Source organism: Anabrus simplex, chromosome 14 (assembly GCF_040414725.1).
Source record: "Anabrus simplex isolate iqAnaSimp1 chromosome 14, ASM4041472v1, whole genome shotgun sequence".
Taxonomy (NCBI): Eukaryota; Metazoa; Arthropoda; class Insecta; order Orthoptera; family Tettigoniidae; genus Anabrus; species Anabrus simplex.
Window position 1 is genome coordinate 101,768,315 of NC_090278.1, and position 23,613 is coordinate 101,791,927.

General features: G+C 39.4%; 1 protein-coding gene across 5 annotated transcripts in view; it reads left to right on the forward strand.

Moving 5' to 3' along the window:
• The window catches only part of kto (kohtalo), a 396,148-nt gene that overhangs the window by 361,467 nt on the left and 11,068 nt on the right, over positions 1-23,613 (forward strand). For all 5 annotated transcript variants that reach the window (XM_067158251.2, XM_067158254.2, XM_067158252.2 and 2 more), the window contains 2 exons: positions 14,320-14,502; positions 16,416-16,616. In XM_067158251.2, the coding sequence (XP_067014352.2) occupies positions 14,320-14,502; positions 16,416-16,589 (357 nt within the window). In that variant the 3' untranslated portion in view covers positions 16,590-16,616. The remainder of the gene's footprint in view (positions 1-14,319; positions 14,503-16,415; positions 16,617-23,613) is intronic.

Genomic DNA, 23,613 nt, shown 5'->3' on the forward strand with positions numbered 1-23,613 from the left:
CTAGAATACTGTCATATCCATCTCTCACAGTTCCTACTTGAGCATTCATATCCCCTATGATAATTGTTCCATCTCCTCTTATTCTTTCCTCTATGTCTTCTTCAAAATGTTCTTTTTCTTCATCTTCACAACCAGTCTGTGGTGCATAGCACTGAATGATGTTGATGTTCTGGGAAGAATCCAATTTCAGCATTATGTGAAGAATCCGATCAGAAACATATTTTACTTCTATTACATGATCTTTCATTTGATGATCCATAACAACACCAACTCCATTTTGTGCTTGATCTCCACCTGACCAAAATAGATGGTATCCCTCTCTGAGTTCCTTTGATCCTTTTCCCTTCCACTTGGTTTCACTGAGTCCCAGTATGTTTATGTTCCTTGTTTTCATTAAGTCTACACATTCCTCTATTTTGCCAGTTAGTGTCAGAATGTTTAGCGTGGCAATTTTGATTTCAGTCTCATATCGAGTTTTGTGTGTTCTCCTCTTTGGTTGTGATGGAGCATCAGGTATTGAACCGTCATTAATAGAGTCATTATTCTGCTGATTACAATATTTCCATCCGAGGCCTCGTTTAGTTTTGCAAGCAATTCCAAATTATTCAGAAGCTGGCTTGCTGGGCCTATCACTTCCGAAGATTTTTCTGTCGGGGTTATCTCCCTTAGCCTTTAATAGTCCCCTATCAACCTGCAAGGCAGAAGGCCCTGAGTCAGATCTCAGGGATCAGATATTGCCTCATCCGCCAGATCCGCCGTACCAGTGATTTTCACTGCCGTTGAGGTCTTTACCCATATCCCTGGGCATGGGTTCTTTGTTATACCCCACAGGACTGGGTCCCCAACTGAACTCAGCCATCCTATCACTCCGGCCTACTGAAGTGTAGGGTGCCCACCCCCGCGACGTGGACGCACCAGACAGGAAGTGGAGGAATAGGGAAGGTGACCCTATCTCCCTTGAGCCGAGTTAATGGTTGTGTATGGTGCCACAACCAAAGGCAAGAGCCTCATAGTCTGAAACAGAATTAACTGAAGAATTAAAACATAATTATGTTTTTTACAAGTAGGCCTAATGCTTTAAAAGGAGACGGTACCTGAATAAACATTTCCTGTTCTGTGCCGTATTTCGATTTCTCTCAGATTCATATCCTGTCCCAAATGCTTCCCATACCATTTTTATCATCATACCTACAACTTCAAACTCACTACCATTGCATTTGTCAACATATTTATCTAATTTGTAACAAATATCCTCCGCATTCAACTGGTTATGAGCAGCTATGTTGCTGCAATGTTTTTACATTCAGTCAGCTGTCTGTTCTAAGAAAACATATAAAATAACACTTTATTTTAGGATTCCGTGCATGTCAGTAGTATCTAGGAAGCGTAGGGAATTTACTGGTTCCAAAAAGTTGTATGTTTAGCAGACAGATGGCAGAGGAAGTCGGTTTGAAAGTCGAGTACGCTTTACTACGCAACCCGCGGGAGACAATGTGCGACTCCAGTACGCTTTACTATGCAATCCGCGGGACAAATTATTCCTGGCATAAATGTACCCTTTCGGGGAAATGAATGCCAATACCGCACAGTGCTTTTTCTGACCATCGAGGTGATTTCTTGCCCTAATTTACAACTTGTTCTAAAATAAATTAACATTTTTTGTTTGTAGATTCATGCTCGTTGGTATTAAGAATACTTTTCAAAGATGCATTTGTCTCTTCTGCTATTCCAATTCCATTTCTACTTTCTTTCTTTCTTTCTTTCGTTCTTTCTTTTCATGTTGGCATGCCACAGCTTTAATCTAAGAGAAGACACTTGTTTTCCTGCTCGAATAAATTTATTTGTATTGTTTTCCGACTAAATTTTCCGCTTTTACTGGGCGAATTGGCCGTGCAGTTAGGGGCGCTGTGAGTTTGCATCCGGAATAGGGGTTCGAGCCCTACTGTCGGCAGCCCTGAAGATGGCTTTCCGTAGTTTCCCATTTTCACATGAGGCAAATGCTGGGGCTGTACCTTAATTAAAGGCACGGCCGCTTCCTTCCCACTCCTAGCCCTTTCCTATCCCATCGTCGCCATAAGACATGTCTGTGTTGGTGCGACATAAAAAAAATTGAAAAAATCCATTTTAGCAATTTAAACAAATTTTCGACTGCAATATCCACTGTTTCATCATCTCTCTTTTCTTTTCTTTCAGCCGGGCTGAGTGGCTCCGTCGGTTGGTATTTGAAGGTGTTCAGATACGTTGGTAGATGTACTCGCACATGAAAGAACTCCTGCACCTCGGCGTCTCCTTTAATATTCTTCTTCTTTCTTCGTTATGCCCGTTTTTAGAGCGCGTTGGAACTTGTTAGCTTGATGATGGTTTTCCTTTCTTCTTCTCCCAAAATCTCTTCATGAACTCGCTATGCTGTTTCTTGCGTTCTTCCATCTATTGCTTCCCTGTGGTTCTTTTAGCCTTTTCCGTGAACATGTGCTTTGCAACCCGATTCCCAAAAGCCTTGCGATCCCTGATGATATCTTCTGTGATATTCATTTCTTCTAAGTCCTGCTTTATTTCTCAAACCAGCTTATTTTGACCTTCATTTATTTAATTATTCCAAGCAGTTTTTTGCACATCTAGTGTCGTGCATTCTACAGATGTGGCCACAGAATTTCAGTCTTCTCCTGTGTATAGTATTGGTGAACTTATCAATTGCTGTGTACAAATCTACAATTTTCCTTTTGATCCATATACCATTTACATGAACGGGGCCATGTATTTTCCTAAGAATTTTTCGTTCTTGTTTTTCAATTTCATCAATTTTAGAGTGGCCTCCTAGGGATGTGGTTTCTGAGGCATACAAGGCTTCCGGAAGAACAACAGTCTTGTAATGCCGAAGTTTTGCATTTCGTGACATCACTGTTTTATTGTAGTGGTTCCATGTTATTCGGTATGGTTTCAGGAGATCGGTGGCTCTTTCTAAATTAGCTTCCCTGTCCAATCCGAAAGGGACCTGTGTGATTATTCCATAATTTGTCTGTAGTGGAGATCTTTGGATATTCTGGTGTCCATTAGCCAAGATATGAGTTTTCTCATACGATATTTGGAAGCCTGTCTTTGATGCTATCTCATGTAACTTCTCTATGGCATACCTGGTTTCTTCACTAGTCTTGGTAAAGATAGCTAGATCATCAGTAAAAGCTAGGCATTTCACGTTAATTATTTGTCCCAGAGTACCAATGTTTATACCTTTGATTTCTTTTCCCTATTCCTTGATGACTTTGTCTAACACTAAGTTAAAAAGGATTGGGGAGAGGCCATCTCCTTGTCGAACTCCTGTATGCACCTCAAAAGGCTCTGATTGTTCACCTAGAAACTTCACTTGAGATGTTGTGTCTGTGAGAGTTTAGCGGATTAATTCTGTGGTCTTCTTGTCCACACTGAGCTCTCGTAGGATGTCCACAACAGTTTGTCTGTCGATAGAGTCATACGCCTTCTTAAAGTCCACAAAGGTGACAAATGCGGTGGTACTGCGGCGTGTCCTTAATATCGTCTTCAGACTCCAAATTTGCTCATAACACGATCTACCTTTTCTGAAGCCTACTTGGTATTCACCAATCAAATTATCTGTTTGTTGTTCTACTCTGTTGAATAGCGCTTTAGATAGAACCTTGTATATAACTGGTAAAAGGGATATGCCTCGGTAGTTGTTGGAGTCCGCTCGATCACCTATCTTATGTAACGGATGGATAATGGCACTCTTCCAGTCCTTCGGAATGATCATGGTCTCCCATATTTCTGTTAAGAGTGTATGGATTCTTCTGATGAGGTCATCTCCTATTTTCAACATCTCTGCAGTTATGCCATCGTTCCCAGGGGCTTTATTATTTTTGAGCGATTGGATTATCTCTTTTATTTCTTGAGCTGTTGGGGGCTGTGAGTCTGGGTTTGGTGGAGGTTTCTCAAACTGTAGTGTTTCAGTTGGTTGATCGCAGTTCAGTAGATTTTGGAAATAGTCGGCCAGTATCTTGCTGTTCTCTTTACTGCTTGTCTCTAGTGATCCGTTAGGTCGACGAAAACTTAACATAATGTTGCCGGTTTGTACCCTGATAAGTCCTCACGAAATGTCGTGTAGAAACTCCGAGTGGTGGTTTTTTTTCCTCTCTTTTTCTGGAAATCCTGTTCTATCTCTGCGAGTCTGTTTTTCTCTTATGAACGTTTTTCGCAGCGGATTGTTTTCGAGGTAAGTTTTTTTTAGTCTTAAGGAAATTCTGCCATCTGTCGACTGTTCTATGTCCATTCCATTGATTCCATGCGTTGATTCTGTCATTGATAGCTTCATCACAGGTTGTGTTCCACCATCTGTGTTTACGTTTCCTGGGTGGCTGTCCGAATTTCATTGCTGATGACTGTAATGTGTTGCGAATGTCTGGCCATACCTTAGGATCTTGATCGTGTATGCCACGTACAAAAACGTCGGCGTTCTTCCTCAGGCAGTCCGGATCCACTCTTGGAAATTGGTTGCCTTTAGGTCTGGATCTGTTTGGTTGGAACCTAACCTTGATTTGCGTAAGTAGTGATCCGATCTCGTAATCTATAATCTTCATTTCCGTATTGACAATTGCACAATTAAAAATAGGAGAGGATTTCCACCAATCAATACTTATTTATTGTACACATTAAACTACAGGACCGGTTTCGACCTCATATTCAAGGTCATCTTCAGCTGAACCATATATACATATTAATATAATGAAGCTTTGATTAAGATTGTGGTGTTGAAGGAATGCCATATGATGATGATGTACATTTAGTTACATACAAATGGGGCACGTCTTAGCGTGAGCTGGCGTATATGTCATTCTGTGCAATATTGCAACTGTATGTCTAAAATGTTGAAGGTCTTAAAACTAGTGTATAAAACACGTCTTTTCCTAAACTAACTTATATATATGTACAAGATAAAAACAATACATAAAAACACTTCATGTACATGAACATTCGTTCTTGCTTGGTGGTCAATACATCGACTAACTTCCGTATTTAAGTCTTATTCACAGTTGTACACTTCAGCTGCTATTCATAGAGTTTGTAAAATGAAGTGTTTTTATGTATTGTTTTTATCTTGTACATATATATAAGTTAGTTTAGGAAAAGACGTGTTTTATACACTAGTTTTAAGACCTTCAACATTTTAGACATACAGTTGCAATATTGCACAGAATGACATATACGCCAGCTCACGCTAAGACGTGCCCCATTTGTATGTAACTAAATGTACATCATCATCATATGGCATTCCTTCAACACCACAATCTTAATCAAAGCTTCATTATATTAATATGTATATATGGTTCAGCTGAAGATGACCTTGAATATGAGGTCGAAACCGGTCCTGTAGTTTAATGTGTACAATAAATAAGTATTGATTGGTGGAAATCCTCTCCTATTTTTAATTGTGCAATTGTCAATACGGAAATGAAGATTATAGATTACGATATCGTAGCCAACCAGGCAAAATGGAGCGGACATAGATTTCGAAACTTAAAGATCAAACTAACGAATGCGATTAAGAGCATTGTTTTTCTGAAGGAATGTCTAAAAAATGACTTAACACCTAAATTCCTGAGAAAATATAACAATAAACACAGACACACTAAACAAACTCAAAATACGCAAAAAAGAACAAACAAAATCTGGCTGAAAGAAGAAATTAAGTTTTTATACCGTAAAAAACAACATCTTAACAACGAACTATACCGAATACATTTAAAGGCATCTAACGAGTTACCACATAGCTATTGGGATAATTTTCAGCAGATCACGACAGAAAAAATCAGGAACTTAGCCACCAAAAAACAGAATACACTAAATAAGAAGTTAGAAGCACTTAAACAACCATCCAAACCAAACCCAAAAACCGAAACTCCGAACACGAACTCTGCCACCTTTTCCAATGAAATCACTGAACACAAATTCCACCCACCCGTAAAAAATCTCACAAATACGTCTTTTAACGAAATGGAAACGGTTATCTTGAGCAAGGGACCCAAGCACAATTGGGGTAACACATCAACTTTCCAGAACATTACAACTACTATCACCGAAATAGAAAACGCCATACAGAAAATCCCACATGAGCTACGAGACGAAGTCAGATATGATATTAAAAAAAGGCTCCCACAATATATTGACAAAATTCACAGTAACTCCCAAAATAATAAATCAACCAACAAAGTACACATAAACAAACTCAAAGACAAGATAAAACAGAATAATCTACTAATAACGAAAGCCAATAAGGGCAATACCACAGTTATTATCGACAAAGACCAATACATATTGAAAACCAAAGAATGTTTTCAAGATAACACTTTCCTCATCAAACGTAAAGACCCGACCAATAACATACAAAGGAACCTCAAAACCCTATTAAAAAATACACACTTTCTTTTAACAGAAGTAGAATCCTCTAAACTTATAGCAATGAATCCTCAAATACCTACTGCTAAAGCTTATCCCAAAATACACAAAGAACATATTCTAATGAGACCCATTATTAACTACAGAGCAAGCCCAACCTATAAACTTTCGCAATTTATTCAACGATTTCTCAAAAAGCACTACGTATTCTTAGCTAATAAAACAGTACGGAACTCAATAGAATTTTGTAATAGGACAAAAGGATTAAAGATTGAACCATATCACAAACTCGCATCATTTGACATAATAAACATGTACCCAAATATTCCCACAAAACGAACAATAGAAATCATTGAATCTAACCTAAAAAGTCATAGCAATCTAAGCACTTTGGAAATAGAAGAGTTCATTAAATTACTTAATTTTGCCATTAGTAACAACTACTTTAAATTCCATGATACTATCTATCAGCAACAGGGTTTACCAATGGGATCTCCCGCTTCTGGTATAATTGCCGAAATTTACATAGACTATTTAGAGCACACATTCATCAACAAAATAGACCATATATATTTTTGGTGTAGATTTGTTGATGATATCTTTATTATCCTCGACAATAGGTCCACAAATGAAACTGATATATTAGATAAACTTAATGCAATAGATACCCATATAAAATTTACCATGGAATCCGAAAACAATCACAAACTGAACTACCTGGACATAACGACTACTAGACATGATGACCACCTTTCTTACAGAATATACAGAAAACCCACGCATACCTCAAATACAATTAAAATGGATTCCGTTCACCCCAACATACACAAAAGAGCAGCCTACTATAACATGATACACAGAGCATTCAATATACCGTTAACAAAAGAAGATCTAAACAAAGAATTACAATTAATTCATGACATAGCTAAAAACAATGGATTCAAGAAAGACATGGTTAACAAAATCATTCACAAAATAAAATCCCAACCCAAAACCAAACTAACAAAAGTAAACGAACCCAAGAAAGACTATGCACTATTCACTTTCAACAATGTACACATATACCCCATAACTAACATTTTTAAAAAACATAACCTAAGAATAGCATTCAGAACTACACACAATAGTACCAACATCATACACAATGTCAGGACAATCAACAGCAACAACAAATACAACCACTCAGGGGTATACCGCATCAAATGTAATAACTGCGAGACCAGCTATATCGGACGTACCGGTAGAAACTTCCTAACCCGATATAACGAACACATAAATGCAGTGAAACACAATCATTTTTCCTCAATAGGACAACATGTCGCAGACTATAAACACAGTTTCACAAACATCGATAACGATATGCAAATCCTAAACATAAACCCCAAAGGCCCCCTGCTCAACATAACAGAAGAATTCTACATCACTTTGGATCAGTACACCAATCCAAATTACAACATAAATGAAATCACAGAAAAAACTAACATCATCTTCAATACAGTTATCCCCGCCTTAAAAAACCCTTACCTTAAGTTAATCGATAAACAGAATGCAACAAGCAACAGAAAAACACCAAACAACACACCCAGCTCCATCCCTACCCCTACAACAACAACTCTCCCTACCCCTCCTTTCCTTCCCCTCACAGCAGCTAGCGTAAGCCCAAGAAGAACACGAAGTAGTACATTACAAGCTCGCATGTCAAACACAACTCAGCTACACCAACAACAGTAAGTACATATTCCAATTCACACACATAACCCTTAGACATTCCTCCGCACAATATCATTTATAACTCAATCTTATCTTCCACAGATAAACATAACATCATTGCACAGCTACAAATGGGAAAGGAGCCACTACTTTGAAACCAATGTCACCCAAATTTACGGACGCCAATAAGTAAACATGAACTGGTTCTTATAAAAGGGCAACACACACAGCAGAGCTGAACATATTTTACTTGAATTTCATCCATACATTTGGCACCCTTTTTAAATTGAAAGTGTTTTATCTCACATACGCACAGGAAGACAAAACTTTTATCCATGCAATTTTACAAACTCTATGAATAGCAGCTGAAGTGTACAACTGTGAATAAGACTTAAATACGGAAGTTAGTCGATGTATTGACCACCAAGCAAGAACGAATGTTCATGTACATGAAGTGTTTTTATGTATTGTTTTTATCTTGTACATATATATAAGTTAGTTTAGGAAAAGACGTGTTTTATACACTAGTTTTAAGACCTTCAACATTTTAGACATACAGTTGCAATATTGCACAGAATGACATATACGCCAGCTCATGCTAAGACGTGCCCCATTTGTATGTAACTAAATGTACATCATCATCATATGGCATTCCTTCAACACCACAATCTTAATCAAAGCTTCATTATATAAATATGTATGTATGGTTCAGCTGAAGATGACCTTGAATATGAGGTCGAAACCGGTCCTGTAGTTTAATGTGTACAATAAATAAGTATTGATTGGTGGAAATCCTCTCCTATTTTTAATTTAGTAGTGATCCGAATCGACAACTCCCTTCCGTACTTTAATATTTTGAATCTCAAGCATATTCTTTACGGAAATAGCAACATGATCAATATAGAATTCCCCTAGTAATGGGTTAGGTGATCTCCAAGTTTTCTTTTTATGTAAAGGTCTCATAAAGTGCGTGGACATAAGTCTCAGCATGAATGATGTACAAAAGCTTATTAGAAGTTCTCCATTCTTATCCGCCAATGTGAAGGATGAAGTCTACGATTGATCTGTATTTCTTCTCTCTGCCAACCTGTGCATTGAAATCCCCTAATAAGATTTTAACTCGATGTTTAGGGATCTTGCTAGTAGTTTCTTCAAGCGGTTCCCAAAAGTCTTGTACTTTCTGAGGAGTTTTCTTATTGTCCATGTTAGTGGGGGCATGGGCATTTATCAAGTCATATGCTTCGTTGCTTGATTTCACTGTAAGCACTGAGATTTTTCACATAGTGATGTAAAGTTGATGACTGAATCTAAGATGGTTTTCCTTGTTAAATTTCCTTGATAAATTCCCTGTAAAATTTATATCTGGTTTACCCTTAAATATCCTGAAGTTTTCAGAGTCCAAGTGGTTTTCATCTTGGAATCTGGTTTCTTGGATCGCTAGGATTTGAATATCAAATTTGTCCAGGGCGTCAGTCAGTTGTTTAAGCTTTCCCGTTTTCAGTAGGGTGGTTATGTTTATAGTACCAAGGAAGTTCCCTTTTTCTGGGGCGAAGAGATTTTGAGAAGCTCCGATCCTTCTCTGAAGCATGATGTTCCCGATCCCCCAGAATCCGACCATCGAGAGAAACCGGACCTGCGTCCAGGGCCTGGGGTAGTTGCATTGGTAGTGTGTGTTCCATCATGCTAAGGTTACAAGTTGAAAATACAACTCGATTGTTGAGATCGAGAGGTGCCTCGAGATGTTCGTGGCTGTGGTAGGCATTTCCTCCTAACCCAAAAGGTTTCCCGCCATGATTCTCTTCATATTTAGTTTTTTTCTTCTTTCAGGATTTTGTTCAGGAACATTGTGGGTGGGATAATCTTCTAATATTCTGGTAAAAGCATTGTTTTTTTAACTTCTTAATTTTTTGTCTGGTATGAAAGTCAAATTCCAGAAAATGCCTTCTGCATACATGAGAACGTCTTGATTCTAAATTAGACACAAAATTATCTCTAGAAATTACTTTAGGCCATTTCTGCCTGAGGTCCCGATCACATGGGAATTTGTGGAATGAGATCTCTTTAGTTTTAACCACTTTTACTCTTGCAGTATGGGCAACAATAGACCATTTCGGTTGTCAATCACCTACTACAAATATTATGGCTAATTAATAATGCGAGTGCATACAGAATATTTCAAATTAAAGAAACAAGCTGCTACGGGTACAATTTAGAATCACGAATTCAAACAACTGCCGATTCAGCTTCTAATACAGTATGTACCAAAATTAACTAAAACCAGCACGCACACTTCCAGAAAAGCACTGTATAGTTTACAATATCAAAACATCTGTAACATCAAAAACGGTCGGTGGCGACTGGCCTTGTGGAGGAAATGTCAGTTAGGGCGTTCGCTGGACAACACGGGGGAAGGTGGAGAGCATAGCAGACACAGTGCCTTCTGAAGTACTTACTGCATTATTGTTTGCGACATCAAATGAATGGAGAGTTGCTATAGTCGCCCCTCTATACAAAACATAAAACGGAAAATTACAGGCCAGTCAGCCGAACATAAGTTAGGAGACAGTAGGAGAATGCTTTGGCTAGAAGAAGAGATAGCTCAGTTGGTTTTGTAGGCGGTGAGAACGGTAGGATGTAGTAGAGCGCTGCACCAAACCGATTTGTGATGACCCAAACACTAAAAGTCGAGACCAGGGGCGAAGCGTCAGGGGAGACAGGGTCGACAGCATGTACCCTTAACATTCTGTGAAAGAAATATTGTCTAGTTAATTCAATTACTTTTTAGAAGATTCGTGACATTATTATATTCCCAGCTTTACTTATTTTCGTCTCACTTCGGCAATGCTAAGGCTCGCGTTAGTTACACGAAGCACATAGGCGAAAGTAGAGACTTACCAGCGTCTCTTCTTGCTCTCATTGGCTACTGTAGTATTTGTATCTCTCTTATAAAGGTGCTCTTATTGGCTACCATCTTAGACATGCTTTTAATGTTATTAATTTGCATTTACTTTATTATAAGTAGGGGCCTTATTTTTAGGTGAAATAAAATTGTTAATTTCGATGTTAAAACCGACACTATTTCGGTATGTATTTTGTGAAATAAATTGTTATACTGATCGATGTTTCCTGCAAAATCTTCCTTGTAGTAGCGTATGGTGTAAATGTAACTAACTTTGTGATAAGGGGTTTTAAAGTAAACTCTTGTAATGTATCATTGTTATTACATCTTAGAAAAACCAAATATGCAAATTGTTATAGAAATAAATATATAAATCACTGACACTTTGAAATGAAGTTAGGTGATCTGCCCTGTGATATATATTTATACATAGCCTACATATTTAGACGTTGCATTACTTGTCTCCAAAGTACAAACTAAGCATGGTTTTAACATTATCAGGATGCAGGGTTGTGCGACACTCAGAAAGTGTCTTTGTGTAAGCAGAAAAGCTCCTCTCGCTGACCACATTAGACGTCGGAAACCATAATGCTTGCGAACACTTGGATGCAAATTCACTGTGGTCTTTTATAAAACCTTCTAAAACCTTGCTAACACTGTCTTCTTTTGCTTCCTCAACCAGATGTGCTTTCATTGCATTTTGCAGTCATATAGCTCTAGAAGATTTTCATTGATATGCTCTTTTTTCCCTGTCGGGGATGAGTCACTCAGATGGTTAAAGCGCTGGCTTTCTGACCCCAATTTGGCAGGTTCGATCCTGGCTCAGTCCAGTAGTATTTGAAGGAGTTCAAATACGTCAGCCTCGTGTCACTAGTCTTCTGGCACGTAAAAGAACTCCTGCGGGACAACATTCCGCTATCTCAGCGTCTCCGGGAAACATAAAAATGGTCAGTGGGACATAAAAACAATAACATTATTACTACTCAAACAGGCGATTTATTTACAATAGGCCTATCAATACCGTCATGTTTTACAGTAAAGACAGTATTATTTATCTTTCCTTTTATATTCATTCTCTTCCTCATGCCAGGATTATCCTATTCTTTACAGGAATATTGGCTTGCATGAATGCTTTTTTTGTGTCTATTACAAATCGCTCTTTATAATTTTTCAACACCTTTACGATCTGTAAGGTATCGCCGATTGTTATTTGCCACTTAGAATTATATTCATTCGGTTCATTCTGATTCTCTGCAGTATATATCACACGTTTCAACTTAACGAATATTACCGACACACTATTGATACATTAGAATCTTTCTTGCAGCATCAAATACATAGAACCCCTCACTGTTGTATTCTTCGGCCCACGAAAAACCTGTTGTGACTTCAGTTTTCGGCATTTTTATATTTAAATGTTGGGCATTTGCCAATAAATGTTCGTAAGTAACGAACTCTCATTGCGCACTGCTGTATCTAGACCGGTCTTGTATCTTGTTACGACCACAACGCTATTTGTGTAATCGATAACAGATATTGATTTCTATCGACTGCCTTAGAGATCGCGGAACTGAATACATATACTTCCGATACACAGTGCGTACCGCTTTGTGTGCATTTGCGTGGAGAATATACAGCGCTATCAAGCAAATGAGAAGGAAACTACGATAGTCAAGTTCTCAAAAGCATTTAAACGTTTATTGGAGAGCTCTTCTGGTGCCATTTCGCATTTTTCGCACCAAGTGGTGTATATTTCGTGATTATTTGCGCAATTCATGCAATAAATCAAATTTTGCGATATTTCGAGAGTTCATTTTGCTAAAATACGGTATTTTTAGTACCTGGGAAGTCATATATAGACAAAGAAGAAGATATCAAAAAAACTTGTGCATATCGTTATTACCAAAAAATACGGCCCCTAATTATAAGACACGTCTAAAAATAAATTAATAATATTTGAATACGAAGTATAGTAAACTCACACCTAATAAGTGAATAACAGCATCAAAACCCTTCAAGTACGTGAATTTTCTTGCCCGCCAATATTAGTTGCGGTATTATAACCCCAACAACTATTGGCTTCCAGTCTTAATAAGGTACTCCTGTGTACGCATACGGAAAAAATTGCGTAACTTGATGGTGTATATTCCGTTAAAGCCAGTTTCTAGTGAACGCGCTATGAGTGCATTCAAATGAATTAAAACGTATTTAAGGAATTGGATGACCAACCAGAGACTGTCTAACTTGGGAACTCTAGCTATAGAGAAGAAATTTCTGTTGAATCTTAGCAAGACGCCTGACTTCAAGACTAGAGTAATAGATATATTTGCCGAAATGGACAGGTGGATTAAACTCATTTATAAGAATATTGTTTAAGGTGACTTGTACGAACAACTATTTATTTCTTATTTCTCTTATTAAATCTACATAACAGTGAAATATATTGCTATTTTTATTCTAAAAGTATGTTGTTATTTGACAACTCCCGCGACCTATTTCGTCTATATTTAAAAATAAAGCAAGTGCACCTAGGGTTATAGGTTGTTATAGGGTTTGTCTTATTTTCAGAGTCATTAATATAATACTGAATACAAATGTATGTGTCGAAAACAAAATTCCATATAATAATATGATTAAAACAGTTTAAATAAAACAAATCTCTGTCTACCCCCTTACTTAGTTCAGGCTTCGCCACTGGTCGAGACAGTGGCTGGTGGCACTATGCAGTGTGTAGAATTCATTTTGTTTTTCTTTCGCATTTCATAAAAATGTTGGCATTAATTCATATTTTGTAAGATTTACAATTTTTTACTTTATATTGTTCATTTTATGTACAGTCCCCCCATGAACTGGGCTTTCCAGGTACTGTGCTCTGCGTGGTTCGCTTAACAATTCTGTCCCGACTGTTTCCTCTCCCTCTGTTTAGTCTCAGTGACAGGCCCACTAGACGAACATTAAAATATGTATTTGATATTTTCAATGTCTATTTTGGCAAAATTTTCTGTATATTGTGCCCGTCTTGTCAGTGAGATTAAAGTGGGGGCACGAGAGATAGAAATGTTCTGTGCTAACAAGAAAGGGTCCTGCAGATGGTTTTGCATTGTTTTCCATTTTCACACGAAGAAAATGCAAGCCATGGCTGCTTCCTTACCACTTGTCTGTGTCGGTGCGACGTAAAGCAAATTGTTACAAAAACAACAAAGAGTGCCAAGTATCATTGGACGTCCTCCTCCTGCTTTTCATTTCAGTTAACATTCTCAAATAGAAGTGTCCGTGTTACAGTGGAGGGTGTAATTGTTTGTCCCCAGCAAGCGCCTAACGTAACGATGACAACCATGGGTGGCCCCATGACACAGCAAGCCCAGGGCCAAGCTCAACCTGCACCCCCATACGGCAGAGCTCCTGGTGGTGTTCAGGGACCGCCAACTTCTCATGCTCAACAGCAACAGCAGCAGCAGCAGCAGCAGCAGACTCAGCAGTTCCAGCAAGTGGTGAGTAGCAACCTTGCTGCTGTCAGACAATTAAGTGGGAGCTCTACAATAACAGACCCGTGGATTAATGGTTAAGAATTTCATGTTTTTAACAGTCACGCTAATGAGAAGGTCCATGTGCTAGATAACAGTTTTTATATTTGATTATTATTGTACATATAGCAGTGGCATAAACAAGCCACATTTTACAAACATTACCATGTCAGTAGATGCACGTTGGCGATCCAGTTGATTATGATTACCCTTGAAACAGGACCACGTTACAGAATGTTTCTTTTTCATCCTTTAATGAGAGGTGCTACGTAAGTACCAAATGAAGCATTTCTTGGCGTGGGTGGGGTCCTGGCGGAAGAAAATATCCAAACACCAAGAAGGGGTTGTCTCAGATTAACGAACGTTGCCAGGCGTGTTTATACAGTTGAAAGATGACCTTGATTCAAATTTACCGTAAATCCCATTAGCGTGGCACTAGTAGCGGCCCCATTACGTCAGGTTTGCTTTAAATACGGGCTGTACTGTGCAAGAGCGTTAGTTACCTGTGAGATTCGACACAGTGATTGTGAAGGGTCAAAAATGATTTTACGATGACGAAGAGGCCAGTATCAACAGCTCACTGCGGTTGAACGAGTCCGTATAATAGGGCTACGTGAAGGTGACTTTTCCTTTCGTGCTTTAGCAGAATGACTTGGCAGGAATGTCTTCACTGTGCATGCGTGCTCCCAGCACGCAAAAGACTGGGCTCGGCACGTCGCTGTGGCACCGCCGAGAGGGAGGACCACCGTATTCGGCGTATGACTGCGTCTGCAGCAGCAATTTGAGCAGCAGTTGACACCATAGTGATGCAACGAACTGCTCGTAATCGGTTACTTGAAGGACAATTTAGAGCCAGACGCTCCGCAGCATGCATTCCGCTTACCCGAAACCCACTGCCGTCTGTGACTTTAGTGGTGTCAAGCGAGATTTCATTGGAGGATGGAGTGGAGGTCCGTTGTGTTTTCTGATGAAATCCGATTCTGCCCTAGTGCCAGTGATGGCCGTGTTGGTTAGGAGGAGGCCAGGTGAGCGCCTGCATTCCACCTGTCTGCAACATCAACACACTGGACTACACCGGGAGTTTTGGTCTGAGGAGCAATTTCCTATGACAGAAGGAGCACTCTCGTGGTTATCCCATGCACCCTAACTGCAGATATGTACGTCTGTCTAGTGATTCGACCTATTGGGCTGCCATTCATGACCAACATTCCCGGGGGATGCACGCCCCCATGCTGCTCTTGTAAGTGAACGTGCTCTACAGAGTATCGACATGTTGCCTTGGCCTGGTCGATCCCCCGATCTGTCCCCATTCGAGCATGTATGGGACATCATTGGACGACAACTCGAACATCATCCACAACCAACATTAACTGTCCCTGTATTAACCGAACAAGTGCAACAGGCATGGAACTCCATCCCACAAGCTGACATCCAGCACCTGTACGACGCAATGCATGCACGTTTTCATGCCTGCATTCAACAGTTTACACCGGTTTACAGTTACAGTTTTACAGTTATGGTTTGCAGATTACAGCGGTTATTAATGGACCAGCATGGTACATTTGCAATGGCTTTTCTTGCATGCATGTTAACCTGTAGTCTTGTACCTTTAATCAATTAAATATCTTACCTCGACAAATATATTGCCAGAATTTCTGTATTCTACATTCCTTATTTCATGGTGTTTGGATATTGATTCCCTGTACCGCCTCAGCAGTCAGATACACAGTGTGACAAATATTCAGTGCTTGTATGTAAGTTAGGAAGTGGTACCATGAATGAGCTGATAGTGCTCTAAGGTGTTATTTCTACCACCAGGTAATGAAGGACTTAGCTCTTTTTGTCAGTACTATTGTAATTTGTGTTAATGTCTTTAACAGATGAACCAGCAGCGGATACGACAGCAGATGATGGCGATGCAGCAGCAACAGCAAGCGTCGAACCCTCAGCAGGGAGGCCAGGCGCACACACCAGCTCTCGTCGCCCATCTACAGCGCCAGTTGTCGCAGGGAGGGAACCAGCCGGGACAGCAACACAACCCCTACCAATTCTGAATATAGGACAGGAGTTTTTACAATAATGTAATCATTTTCACCTTTAATATATTAACCTGTGTTCACATATTATGTGGTGAAGGTCCCCTTAACTTCTTCTTGTGATTCGGGAGGACAGTTGTCTCCGTAAATACAAGACAATACATCTCCTATCTGGTGGAAAATGAATGTTGTCTTTGAAAATAATCATAAGCAATGACAGGTGACGTGTTATCAAGTCGCACAAGAATCTTACTGTAAACACTCAATCTGTTGAGAGCCAGCAGCGAGGAAGAGAGGTGGCAGAAGATATCACTAGCGCAGTTGCTGGACAATGGCAGTGGTACACCATCAGGAAACAGATGGACTTGGTTCCTAATAACATTCCAGATATGGTGTACCGGAATAATGCAACCCATGAAAACCCTGCCTGACCATTGATGTGATGAACCACACCAGGTGACCTTTTTCCAATGATTTTTGTGCCTTTTTATTTTCGACAGGGATTGCCAGTAAATAGCTAGCTCAGTTCTAGTAGATCTTTCTAGCCGAAAGGCAATACGAAGGCTGCACAACAATCCTTGGAGTGGTGTATAAACAAGAAGTTGTTGTGATCATCACTATCAGAATTGTACCTCTGTAGACATTAGAACAACTTTCACCTTAGTAAGGCTGCGGTGCTAGAGAGTAAATGAAGTAACATAAATAGACTCCAAAAGTGGCTAATAGCAGCACATCTCTTCACTGATTCACCTTTGAAACTGTCAACAGATGAAAGAACTTGTAGACAATATGTTAATGTCGTTTCATGGGTCGGGATATTAAACCCCTCTTTCTACGAGGCATGTTTCTTAAGTGAGGGCCATTTGAAAATGACTGCACAACAAAAGACTATTTTCAAACACCACACTTATTTGCAGATTCGACATATTTTACTCTACCTGTATTTTTCAACATAGCTGCCAAGTTTGTTTAAACACTTATATCTTACAACAAAGTTTTGAATACCCTCTTCATAGACACTTGCCGCTTGCTCCGATAACCAAGAGTTCTTGATCTTGCGCTGGGACAGAGTTTGTATGGCCTTCACCTTGACAGGTGAATGTGTGCGTCTCCATTCAGTGCTCTGTTGCATCGATTCGGGCGTGATATGCGAGACCAATGTTTCGTCTCCCGTTACGATCTGACTCAACATGCCATCACCTTCTTCGTTGTAACGACTCAAAAACGTCATCAAACACTCAAAAACAAAAGATTTGAGTGTTGAGTGTCCCAGCGCAACATCAAGATCAAGAACTCTTGGTTATCGGAGCAGGTGGCAAGGGTCTAGGAAGAGGGTATTCAAAACTTAGTTATAAGGTATGATAACAAACTTGGCAGCTATGTTGAAAAATAGAGTAAAGTATGTCGTGTTTGAAAATAGTATTTCGTTGTGTAGTCATTTTCAAACGGCTCTCGCTTAGAAAACACGCCTCATGCCTTCACTTTTGATGGTGGTACGCTGTGGTGTCCTATCTCCGCCTGGATCCTCATTGTCAAGTCATATGTCCATCTTGAATTCGATTGGTTTTATGCTCTGCTACCTTACTTTGTCATCTTCCTTTGAAAATAATGTGTCCTGCTGGCTGCTGCTTAACGTGATGCACCTGCTGGATTCTCAGACGAGGCTTTGTTAAAATTGTCAAGGCCAGGCTGAGTGGTTTAGATGGTTGAGGCGCTGGCCTTCTGACCCCAATTTGACAAGTTCGATCCTGGCTCAGTCCGGGGGTATTTGAAGGTGCTCAAATATGTTAGCCTCGTGTCTGTAGATTTACTGGCGTGTAAAAGAACTCCTGCACCTCGGCGTCTCCGAAAACCGTAAAAGTAGTTAGTGGGACGTAAAGTAAATAACATTAATTATTATTATTATTAAAATTGTCAGGAAGCTCAAAGTACTCTTAGTATTGGGGATCCTTGAATCAAATTAGTATTCAAAATACCTGGGTTCATCAAACTCACTGTCGCACTTCTCTCTACCCTGTATCACTTTCACCAATATCAAAATTCATATTCCAATTAATCTCTTCCAAGAATTGAAGGATTTCCAAGGGGCGTGTTTACATCTGGGTAGTAACAGACATGAAAAATTTCTTTCACGGCTCTGTCAGTTTGCATTTGAGAGATATCGAGTTTGAATTCCACTATTGGAAGACCTGAAGATAGTCTTCACAGCAGGCAAATGTTGGGGCTGTCACCTTCCCATCTCTCTGTTGCTGAAAAGAAGTTAAACAAGTAGCGAAAGGAAAGAAAAAAATTGACTGCTGTTTCTAAGTTCTGTTGCAGCAGCATACAAACTTGTCGTTCAGCCATGACGTACTGGCATAACTTTAAGCACAGATCAAGTGACTCTGTGAAATTCCCGTTTCTTCTCTCACAGTTGTACAGACATCAAATCAAATTCACAATGCTGTGTAATTTGAACCAAGGCCCCACACCGCTGGCTGCGCAGAAGCGTGTGACTGGTGAAGACATGTCCATGCGCGTACCGCCATGTTGCGGGCGCTCCTCAGCTTGACGCGGAGATCGTATGGAATTCATGCTTTAACTTACATTTCGCACACATGAAAACATTCGCCTTATAAAATTAATGACAGCCTACACCAACTACCGTGTACACACGCAATAAATAAGTTATACATAATATCAAGACTGTGGTTATATTAAAATATACTTCTGTATAAAAACTGAACAATCTACACAAATCCTTTGGATAGCCTATAGGTGGCGCACCTAAAAAAAAAAAACCTTTAGCTTACTGAATAAGAAGACTGAAAAATACACTACTACAAAAGTACACTAGCGGTACCTCGAAAATGATCATGTCGCTCACTTTAATATAAGGGTCATGTTTGTAACTGATGTGTTTGAACATTGTACGTATGACAAGAAGGCCAGACTCAAAGGACGAGAATCGCCTGGCAATCTGTCTCTTGAGAAACCTAGGATCAACAATTATTTAGCTTTATTGTAAATATGAAGACATGTTCAAAAAGCTATCTACAACTTAAGCATGATTACATGTCGTAAGAATAATAATAATAATGTTATTGGCTTTACATCCCACTAACTACTCTTTTACCGTTTTCGGAGACGCCGAGGTGCCGGAATTTTGTCCCGCAGGAGTTCTTTTACGTGTCAGTAAATCTACCGACATGAGGCTGGCGTATTTGAGCACCTTCAAATACCACCGGACTGAGCCAGGACCGAACCTGCCAAGTTGGGGCAAGAAGGCCAGCGCCTCAACCGTCTGAGCCACTCAGCCCGGCACATGACGTGAGATAAAAATTACATGTCTCTCAGCGAACTGGAGAACACTATTTACAAACTCCTGTACTGATAATAACAATATTCAATATCAACAAAAAAGGAAACCTGTGAAATAAAAATCTTTCTATGAAAGGTACATAGCTTACTTCGTATGATTCCTCTCAGTTAAGTCATTACAGCAAATTTTATTCAATTATCTGAAAGGATTGTTTAAAAATTACATGACTGCAAAAATCTTTCTAAAACAATCAGATACATGTTTTATCATTTTCCGAATATGAAATGCCGGCTTAAGTTTTATTTTCTACAATTTGCTTTTCATCGCACCGGCACAGATAGGTCTTATGGCGACGATGGGATAGGAAAGGCCTAGGAATTGGAAGAGCCCTTGGCCTTAATTAAAATTACAGCCCCAGCATTTACCTGGTGTGAAAATGGGAAACCACGGAAAACCATCTTCAGGGCTGCCGACAGTAGGGTTCGAACCCACTATATCCCGGATGCAAGCTCACAGCTGCGCGGTCCTAACCGCACGGCCAACTCGCCCGGTTAGGCTTAAGTAAGAATGTTATCATTTAAGATGTAAAACCCTCCTCATAATATTATCTTCTTAAATATTACTGCTTTTAAAAACTCATTCAGAATTAACATTATCTGAGCACATGAAAATTGAAAGTGCGTTCTAATTTTTCTCCAATATGAGCACCATGATTTACACCAGAAAGAAAAAAAAATGAAATTGAAAGTAAAGCACTTGCAAACAAAAAAGTTTAATATCATAGTGAAAAGTTAATTTGATTAGCGTTTTCTAATGCTGACTAGGATTGACAAGATTGTAATGAGCTTTGTTTAGACTTTATATTGTCAGATTTTTCTGAAATACCGTATTAGCAATTGCAATCTTTTATTATAAAGCAAGTGGGGAAAATTGGACAAATTAAGACATACGATACTAATAAATAATTTTTCAGATAATTGACCATTTGAAGCAATACCTTACCCTAATATTAGAAGGTTTTATCAAGTTGTATCAACCATATCTTACGGATCCTAGGCAGAGGTTTATCAAATTTGTAATACCGCTACACAGTTTGTATGAAAAATCTGTAGTCTTTTTCAGAACAGCTTTTTAGTTCTAAACAATTATCCCCCATGAACTGGAAAAAGGTAAACAAGAAAAAGAAGCCTAAATTATCTAAATTTCATGTCAATGTGTTCTCTGAATCAACCACCCTATAACCTGTTTAGTTCTCGATTATGGTAAATGAAAGTTACCTTTTAACAGTTCAATTTCTACTCACATGTGAAAATAAATACCAGATCCCCTCTGATAGCAGTCTGTACAAAATAATGAAGGCTGCACACGAATTCACCCTTGTGAATACCTTTCCATTCCGCAGGCAATGCCTAATTTTAGGCCTAATATTGCCTATCAATTTAACTAACGTAATGTATCAGCTCCCACATTCCTTGAAAATATTTCACAATATATATCACTCAGCCGGCCCCGTGGTGTAGGGGTAGCGTGCCTGCCTCTCACCCGGAGGCCCCGGGTTCGATTCCCGGCCAGGTCAGGGATTTTCACCTGGACCTGAGAGCTGGTTCGAGGTCCACTCAGCCTACGTGATTAGAATTGAGGAGCTATCTGACTGTGAGATGGCGCCCCCGGTCTAGAAAGCCAAGAATAATGGCCGAGAGGGTTCGTCGTGCTGACCACACAACACCTCGTAATCTGCAGGCCTTCGGGCTGAGCAGCGGTCGCTTGGTAGGCCAAGGCCCTTCAAGGGCTGTAGTGCCATGGGGTTTGGTTTGGTTTTTTTATATAATCACTCTGTCACATATAATACCAAACCAGACTCACTAACAGGCATGATTCAAATCGAAAATATGCAAGGGTCTGTGAACATTATCACGTGCTAGCCATGCATTCGAGGCTGAAGCGCCCGCAACATGGCGACGCGCGAAAGTGTTCAATATTCCACTTAGCATCAGCGCGCTCTGTGAGTCTAGATAAGTAATATTAAAGTCTTTGATTTGAACAGTCGATTGCTGAAGCTTCCTTATTAGGAGTCTGAACAGTACAGCTAAGTGAACGAGTTGTCATCAACTGTCTCCAGTGACTGCTTGACAAAGAGCTGAAATACTGTATTTAGTCACATATTTCTGCTTCCATCATTCCCTGAAATACCAAAGCTTTGCACAATATTTAACTTGACGAAATACTGGTGGAACATGTAGCACAAGCCAGCGGGGAAATAGTGATGGGACAATTGTTCCTTGTCTCTTTGACCCCAGCAATTTTCATCTGCATTCTCGTACTTTGCTTTATGCACCCCACAAAATTATTTACAGGTTTCGTTCGCTGCCGATTTACTCATAGTGGCAACTTCTGACCATTCAACTACATGGGACCATGTTCACCTTATAGACTTACAGGTGTTGGCAATAGAAGGGGAGGGTGATCCAGATATATTCGCAGGAAAATAATCTACTTCAATTTTAATGTAATTATTAAATTAATGTAGTAATGGTCCACCTTTCAATACTATACTTTCCCACATCCTTCAGCCCCACCTTAACCCCCCCTCCCCCACCCCCTCTCCTTCTGACCTTCCCCTCTCCCCTCCTTCCTTTTCATTTGAATTTCACCAACAGTTAGTCTGAAGCACACTCAACAATGGACCACACACCTCATGCTGTATTGAGAGGTAAGTCTCATATAACCTATGCCATCTAACTAACACATTCTCTCATTCAATTCATTAATTTAATTTTATCTAATTTATCAGGTTAACTTCATGGGCACCGCAATGAATCGCAAAAATTTTATACCAGACCAATGTATCTGTGTTAACCACATCTTCATGTGCTGTCCTGACAATGTCCAACAACATTTCAGCAAGATTTAACAAGCACCATGAGAGCATCTCATTTATTATTTTGATTGAAGATGAAACAACATCTAACAGTTCCCTGTCAGCTAGTGGTTATTTACAGCAGTGTCCAATGGATTACATATAGCTAACACCACACATATAGATTTGATGACAAACTACAGGATCAACATTTACCAGTTCCTATTGAAATGATCAGCAGTATTAGAACTAACAGTTCTGTGTATATAAATTAATACTTAATACTTGAAATTATTCTCAATGATGAACATACTCAAGATGTTAGAACCTAGTTCATTTTCAAATTTATTCATATTCCATCCCAGTTTTTAATGTCACTTTGTATATATTTGTTTTCATTTGTTTTTATGTCAATTGTGTGCATGTACATTTGTTTAGTTATTAGGTATTTTACATTAAGGCTGAAGATGGCCAGCCCAGGCCGAAACTAGTCCCTAATTAATGTAATTTAGAATAGTATTGAAAGGTGGACCATTACTACATTAATTTAATAATTACATTGTACTTGCAATTCAATACGGATCAGAACCATGAAGTTTATAACCTATGATTACTTCAATTTTAGGCAAAAATTTAATTTTTTTCCTTTGTGTTCCGAAAATTAACAGGGGTGTTGTAGGTGATGTAATATAGTATTTCCATTTATAGGCCAACGGCCGTAGCCGTGTTGAAACACCGGATCCCGTGAGATCTCTGAAGTTGAGCAACATTGGGTGTGGTCAGGAGTTGGGTGGGTTGCCACACGCTGTTGGTGGGGGGGAGTAAGGGAATGGAGGAGCGGAAAGGAACTGGCCACCCTACCGCACGTAAACTCCGGCTCAGGA